At 38.1% G+C, this 7773-nt stretch overlaps 1 protein-coding gene across 1 annotated transcript in view; it reads left to right on the forward strand.

Annotated features, from left to right (window-relative positions):
• Positions 1-4534: 4534 nt before the first annotated feature.
• LOC107594256 (ras-related protein ORAB-1-like) overlaps positions 4535-7773 on the forward strand; it is a 5257-nt gene continuing 2018 nt past the window's right edge. The window contains exons 1-5 of the mRNA XM_016284222.1: positions 4535-4741; positions 5612-5684; positions 5885-5980; positions 6513-6608; positions 6718-6849. Coding sequence (XP_016139708.1) covers positions 4728-4741; positions 5612-5684; positions 5885-5980; positions 6513-6608; positions 6718-6849 — 411 coding nt within the window. The 5' untranslated portion in view covers positions 4535-4727. The remainder of the gene's footprint in view (positions 4742-5611; positions 5685-5884; positions 5981-6512; positions 6609-6717; positions 6850-7773) is intronic.

Raw genomic sequence — 7773 nt, forward strand, 5'->3', positions numbered from 1 at the left:
GAGGACGACGAGCATGCAGATGGGCTTCCCTGAGACGGTTTCTGAAAAAAATGCTACTAAATGTTTTTAAGGTAAGTGGTCGCAAACAATTTATTTTAGCTACATTTAATTTAAAAAAATATGTTGAAAGTTAGTCAAATAAATTTGTATGTTCTGCCAAATTCTCTGAAACGTCTTTGGAGACGGCTCATGGTAGAGAAATTAACATTCAATTCACGGGCAACAGCTCTGGTGGATATTCCTGCAGTCAGCATGCCAATTGCACGCTCCCTTAAAACTTGCAACATCTGTGGCATTGTGCTGTGTGATAAAACTGCACATTTTAGAGTGGCCTTTTATTGTGGCCAGCCTAAGGCACACCTGTGCAATAATCATGCTGTCTAATCAGCATCTTGATATGCCACACCTGTGAGGTGGATGGATTATCTCGGCAAAGGAGAAGTGCTCACTAACACAGATTTAGACAGATTTGTGAACAATATTTGAGAGAAATAGGCCTTTTGTGTACATAGAAAAAGTCTTAGATCTTTGAGTTCAGCTCATGAAAAATTTGGGCAAAAACAAAAGTGTTGCGTTTATAATTTTGTTCAGTGTAGTAAGAGTTGGTCATAAAAACTGAAACAGAAGTGAAGCAAGGTGTAGAAAAGAGGATGAGTCAAAAGCGATCCCTTACCAGTGGTGGAGTCGCACGGTAGAGTCGATGGTCTTTGCACTTGAAAGGATTTAATTTATTTCCTTATGAAAATAACTCTTCATGAAACCAATACTCAGAAACTCACACAAAACAGACGCCATGCAATAAAACAATAAAACTTATCTGGAGAAGAAATCTTCAAAGAGAGCAAACAACACCTCTCTCCTCGCCCATTTACGACCCCCTTCTCCTCCTGCCCTCTCTGCCTCTCCCTTTTCCCCCAAAAGGTTTCACCCAAAGTTCATTAAGAATATACATATCCCACATATCATGTATCTTGTGAACCTGTTGTTTTTCCCCTTCATGTTTGGTGTCATTTTAAAGGTCTTTTTGCGATTGGTAAATTGGTTTCAATTTCAAAGTAGCTATTTATATTGTGAGAAAGATTTAAAACTTTTGTATAATTGTGTTGTGTTGAGGAGGGGGTGTGTCCCCCTTTAGGGGTCTGTGAGAAAGTTTCCAGCCGGGTGTGACCCTGGATCACAGAAACTAACAAACAAAAGGTCTTTTATGTTTTTACAACTGATTTAAAGATTTCTTTGTCTTTGTTCTGGTAGTATTTAAGGGAAAGTTGCAAATCAGTCATTGCGATTCTGTAGCCAGAAAGCCCGTATCATGAAGTGTGTCCACACACTTCATAATATGTATTTTACTAAAAGTCAGGTATGCATCTTACTCTTAGATCCGTCTTTGAGAATTTGAGGTCTTGTATTGATTTGATATCTTTGAATTGACTATGTAATTGGCATAATACATATTTACCTGACTGATAATAAATAGTTATATTTGATTTATTCTGAACTCTCCTGAAATCATTATTAGTAAACTGTGAGGAGGCTTTTGTTACCGCAAAATCTACGGCCAGGATAGATCAAACTGAAAGCTTGTGAATGATAGGAGCAGTAGGCACGTCATCGGAGACCTTCTGATTTCTGTCTATCGCCGATGTTAGCAAGTTGTATGGGAAAGCACTAAGAGAATTACACTTTTTGTCATAAGCAAGCAGTAGGCGGCAGGCAAAACAGGTATTAGTCTACCTACACCCTCTGACTAGCATCAGACTGGCGAGTTTGTGATCGTAAGATCCACGTAAGGCCAGCATGAGACTTAAAAGAAACATTAGGTCCCCAGTGAACGGATAATTGAAAGTATTGAGTCCGGAATAATCAAATATCTAAATGAATATTTGTGATCGTTAAATTTAGCAATATTTCTAATTAAAAACGGATCCCGTGAAACTGCAGTCAGATTGAACACGGAGCTAGACTAAAATTAAAACTAAATCCTGATCAATTCAAAAGTGCAAGTAAAAGACCGAATATTCATTAAACTTTCAACCAGGCCGCTGGATTCCGCTTTTTGGGCTGGCGGGTGGATCCTTACACACTCTTCAGTCTTTACATGAGGAGGGCTTCACACGACCACTGCCATGGTATATTAAACCTTTTTTATACAAGTTTGACAAAATGGAAATTGAATTCAGCTGAACACACTTTACTGTTTATCACAACAAAGGTCTAAGCAAGCGCACGACACTGACAATGTATGTGATACAGTACGAGACCAAACGCAACTTCTGCACGTCTTAAAAACAGCTCTTAACCTCAATCCCATGCTTTTTATATATAAAATATGAACAGGCATTAAAAGCAGTGCAACCCTGTTGTTGGCCAAATCTGTCCTGTCACCAGACAGGTGTATTGATAGCATTTGTAGAGAGAGTGTGTGTGTGTGTGTGTGTGTGTGTTTGGATAAGGGAAAAGCCATTCCTCTCCATTTGGACTGGTTCAAAGACAGGTCAAGATCAGCATCCACTGCCAAACCTAAACCTGGCAGAAAAGAGGAAATAAAAAATCACTAGCTCTGAAAAAAAGTCACACGCTTTTACAGTGAAGTGAAACAGTGAAGTGGCATGTGGCCAAGTATGGTGAAATTTGTGCTCTTCATTTAACCCATCCAAGTGCACACACACATTAGTGACCACACACACACACACAGTAGTGAACACACCCCCCCGAGCAGTGGACAGCGGTATTGCTGCGGTGCCCGGGGAGCAGTTGGGGGTTCAGTGTCTTGCTCAAGTGTCTCGTGGTATTGAGGGTGGAAGAGAGCGCTGGTTATTCACGGTCTGTGTAATACTTCGCAATTTAATTTTCAGACCATATGGTGCAAATGCAAAAAAAATAAAAAATGAAACCAAACGTTAATTTAAAAAAATATATATATTATTCAGTTACTTCATAAATGAATAAATGCCGTTTTCTCTCCTTTTTTCAATTTTACTTTTGCTAAGTTGTGTCTTCATAAATGAATAAATGAAATCTAAATGATTTTCTATTTTTACCCTTTTTTACCCATCCTCTCCATGATGGTGGCATCATTTTAACCAATAAAACATCAGCATCTGATCCTCTGTAATTCTCAGTAACAGCAGGTGTCACTGCATCACTAATGCACAATCATCATTTAATTAGTCACTTAATTATCTCATTAACTTTAACTCTTTGAGGACTTGGGATTTGACTGGTGACTGGTTTGTGATCTGAAAGGCATGACTTGGTTCCTCCTCTGGTGAAATCAGCTGCTGAGTTCATGGCTGGAATAAACATATGGCAGGACTTTTACTTTCTGACCCCTGGATTGTCCACCTCTGTCGAAATGCCGCTTCAGATGCAGCTTCTGTGTTTCCTCTGCATTGCAAAGATAGTACTGTACAAACTGTACTAAAAGTACTGATTTCATTTGCTTGGTAACGGCCTAAATGACTTATTATTCTAATTGACTGATTCAAGTTAAGAATTTGACTGAAAAGATGATGCACAATTTGAGAAAAAATGGCTTTATAAAGGTAAAAACGCCCATTAAGGATAAAAATCAATTTAAACTTAAGATTCATTTCTGTCACTGCTGTGAACTGACCACCACACAGAATATGCAGAATATTAAAAACTTTAGGAGTCAGCTGTCCACGGGAGTCCTTATCAACCTTATCCTTATCAGATATCAGCACAATAACACGCTCAGCAAAATGTTGTCTAATTATCGTTATCGATAAAATCCCAGAAAATATCGAGATTTTTTTTTCCGTCAATATCGCACACCCCTAATATATTTAACATTTTGTTTATGAAAAAATTTAAATAAATATGAGAGGTGCCCTTTTTTCCACTTGAGCCCCTGCCCCTCAAAATGTCTGTGCAGGTCCCTGTCCACAACCTTCGGGTTACAAGCCCGCCTCTCTAACCATCAGCCCATGACTGCCCTTTATGAGATCAAGATTGTTAATGCTTTTAAATCACCAAAAGCAAAACAGAGAAAGAAAAAGAAAGAATGTGCCCTGCCATAAGACCTTTCATGAGTCCGAGAGTTCAGTGATCCTGGACAGAGTATTGCTTTTTTGATTATAGCGCCATCTAGAGAACAAACTGATCCTGTGCTTCAGTTTCCACATTTTGTGACGCACCTACATGAATAATTTGCACACCAGTGCGCTTTCGGTCGATTTACAGTTTAAAAAGAAACGCAGTCTTATTTTAGTAGGAATATAGATCCAGTGCCGATCATCTAAAAATCATTTAAAAGCAAAACAAAAAATGTTCAAATAAACTTTTCCGATTTCTGGCAAAATAAAAGTCATTCGGAAACGCTCCAAAAACAGTCCATAATATGCTACATAATAACATATTACAGAAATGTAAAATGTAAATAATTATTTACGACATTTTCAAGTTTGTCTTAAAAAAAATAATAACAATAATAATAATAACCGCGCGTCTTCAGTTAGCCGTCTGTCAGGACTTTTATTTTGGCGGGTCGTGCAGCGAAGGCGACCGAGCTTCGCCTCTCTTATTATTCAAGCTTCATAACCGAATGGCCATTTTTTAATGTGCGTCCGGATCCCGGTTCCGCTTATTTCTCTCCCAAAACCGCGTTTAACGCCAAATAACAGCGGGTATCACCGGCAAACGAGTCTCGAGCTTTAATAGCCTTCATCGCGGAGAAGAAAACCACAGATAACTCGTGCGCTGTCGACATGAATCCGGAATAGTAAGTTGATGACACACCAAACATTATTGATACATTCAGCATTACTGTAGCAGCTAAATACAATACTGCAAACTAAATATACACGTTATATATCAGGATTCGTTTATTAATAACCATCACGACTATGCCGTGTCTGTTTAACCAGAGCAACCAACCCGGAGTCGTTTCGAGAGGATTCAAAAGTTATTATTTGTATGCATATGGATGTTTGTGTACATATGTAGTAATGTTTCAAAGCGTTATATATATATATATATCATGACTGTCAGTCTGTTTCTGGAGCTCAGACACACTCAGGTGCCACGTTGTAATGAAACTGATCAGTTAAGTACGACACTCTCTGGCTGATTACATCTCTTATCGTGTTTATAATGAGATCAAATCATCCTCGGGCTTATTGAGCTGCTGTCAGAGAGCTGATCAGGTACTGAACTTACTTACTGACAGCCTGGCTGAGTTTAAGACACGCTGAGTTGGGGAATTAAATCAGCTGTTAGCACACCACCCTGTCAGATTCTGTGGTTTTAGCATGGTACAGTCGTGGTAATACCGTGGTATTGGGTGACTGCTATATTTATGTATCATGTGAATCTGTCAAGAACATGCATAGATCACAATTCACTTCAAAATCAGAAGAAAAATGTCTTTGTGTCATGATTTTCTCTTTTTTCATGCAGAATTTATTTGTTGTTGTTGTTGATTTTTGGGGTGAAATATGAACCTGAGATCATCATTAACACCGGCCAGTGAGATGTGACACACACACACACACACACACACACACGTGTTAGGTAATAATTCCTGCTTCCACGTCACAGAGGACACACTGTCTGGGAGTGTAAGTGATCACTTCTCTGCTTTCTCTTCCAGTGATTACCTGTTCAAGCTCCTGCTGATCGGAGACTCCGGCGTCGGGAAGTCCTGCCTTCTGCTGCGTTTCGCTGTAAGTTATTAGCCTGCCGTTAAGACCCGGTTTGCACACACACAGGGATCAGATAATGGCTCTTATCGCGCAGGTGATTTGGCTGTCAAAGAGCTTCATGCTAAAGGTGAAGTAATGCTGCAGTCCGACTGAAAACGTCTTTATGAAACCTGTGCATTAGTAAATGTCTTGTCTGTTATCGTGTGTGTGCATTTCCTCAGGACGACACGTATACAGAGAGCTACATCAGCACGATCGGAGTGGACTTCAAAATCAGGACGATAGAGCTGGACGGAAAGACCATCAAACTTCAGATCGTGAGTGCGCTGAACTAGCCACACAAGCTTGATTTCATGCACTGCTGCGTTTCTAATTGTGTCGGCGTGCAAAAACACGTTGATTACATTGCTTTTCAAATGTTTGCGATCGGTGAGAGTTTCAGATGTTTCTCTTCTGCTAACCAAGGCTGCATTTATTTGATTGAAAATACAGTAAAAATTGTGAAATATTATTACTATTTAAAATTACCATTTTCTGTCTGATTATATTTTAAAATGTAATTTATTCCTGTGACGGAAAGCTGAGTTTCCAGCATCATTACTCCAGTCTTCAGTGTCACATGATCTTCAGAAATCAGTATAATATGCTGCTCGAGAAACATTTCTGATTATTATCAATGTTGAAAATAGTTGTGCTGCTTCATATTTTTGTGGAACGCGTGATACATTCATTTCAGCGTTTATTTGAAATGGAAATCTTTTGTAACTTTGTCTTTACTGTCACTTTTGATTCATCTGAAGGGCATGTTTCTGTGCTTACGGCGTGTGTGTGTGTTTGCTGTGTTGTCAGTGGGACACGGCCGGTCAGGAGCGGTTTCGCACCATCACGTCCAGCTACTACAGAGGAGCTCACGGGATCATCGTTGTGTACGATGTCACGGATCAGGTGACCAAACTTTCCTTACGTAGGGCTCTTTGACACGCTGTGCTGAGCGTGAAGCGCTTCTGTGTGTATCAGTGCTGTTTTAATGCGAGCTCTGGATGTGTTTCTTCAGGAGTCCTTCAACAACGTCAAACAGTGGCTTCAGGAGATCGATCGCTACGCTAGTGAAAACGTCAACAAGCTCCTGGTGGGAAACAAGTGTGATCTGACCACTAAGAAAGTTGTGGTTTACACGGCAGCGAAGGTACACCAAAGTCCTAACACTGTACAGCTGATTCATATTTTAAATAATTAAACATTCATTAAATTATGATTTATTGTTAATTGTAAAATAATAAATCACAATGAATAATTTAGAAGTTATTTATTTTTTAAAAAACCTTTTCTGATTGCAAACTGAGAGAGGAGCTGATTATGTAAATTAATTTATTTTTATTTATGTTTTTTAAAAATCAAAAACTGGTTGATTAAATGCTATTATTATTAATTAATGAATGATGAATAATTTATAAATAATTGTGTAAAACCTTTCCTGGTTGAGACTCCAAAGACTGGCTGATTAATAATTTAAATTGTTACTTGTAATCATGTATTTAAAAAAAAAAATTCTGATTGCAAACTGTGAGAGAATCTGACTAATTATTTACATTTATTATTATTTTTTTAAATAATAAATAATTATAACAGTGTATGGTTGCTGCCCAAATAATTAACGACCCCATAATTAACAGTTATTTAAATTATTATTTATTATTAAACAATAAACAATTTATCATTTGAAAAAAAAAAAACTATTTATAAGCCTTTTATTGGTTTCAACCAAAATTGTTTTATCTTTATTAATTGTGAAATAATGAATAAATAGGTATATTTTTTAAAAAATAATGAAAATTTGTAATCATTTAAAGGGGTCCTATTATGCTCTTTTACAAAGTCTTGATTTTGTTTTGGGGGTGTACTAGAACATGCTCTCATGCTTGGTGGCTCGAAAAACACATTATTTTTCACATAATTTACATTATTACAATACCTTTCTCCCCTGGCTGGCACAAACGGCTCGATTAGTTCCGGCTTTGATGAAAGTCTGCCTTCCGAAAAACAAAATATGTTGTGATTGGTTAGCTGTCCCAGCGCGTTGTGATTGGCGAACAGCTTAGACGGTGTTTCA

The sequence above is a fragment of the Sinocyclocheilus grahami genome, unplaced genomic scaffold, assembly GCF_001515645.1.
Source record: "Sinocyclocheilus grahami isolate Dianchi unplaced genomic scaffold, SAMN03320097.WGS_v1.1 scaffold181.1, whole genome shotgun sequence".
In the NCBI taxonomy this organism is placed as follows: Eukaryota; Metazoa; Chordata; class Actinopteri; order Cypriniformes; family Cyprinidae; genus Sinocyclocheilus; species Sinocyclocheilus grahami.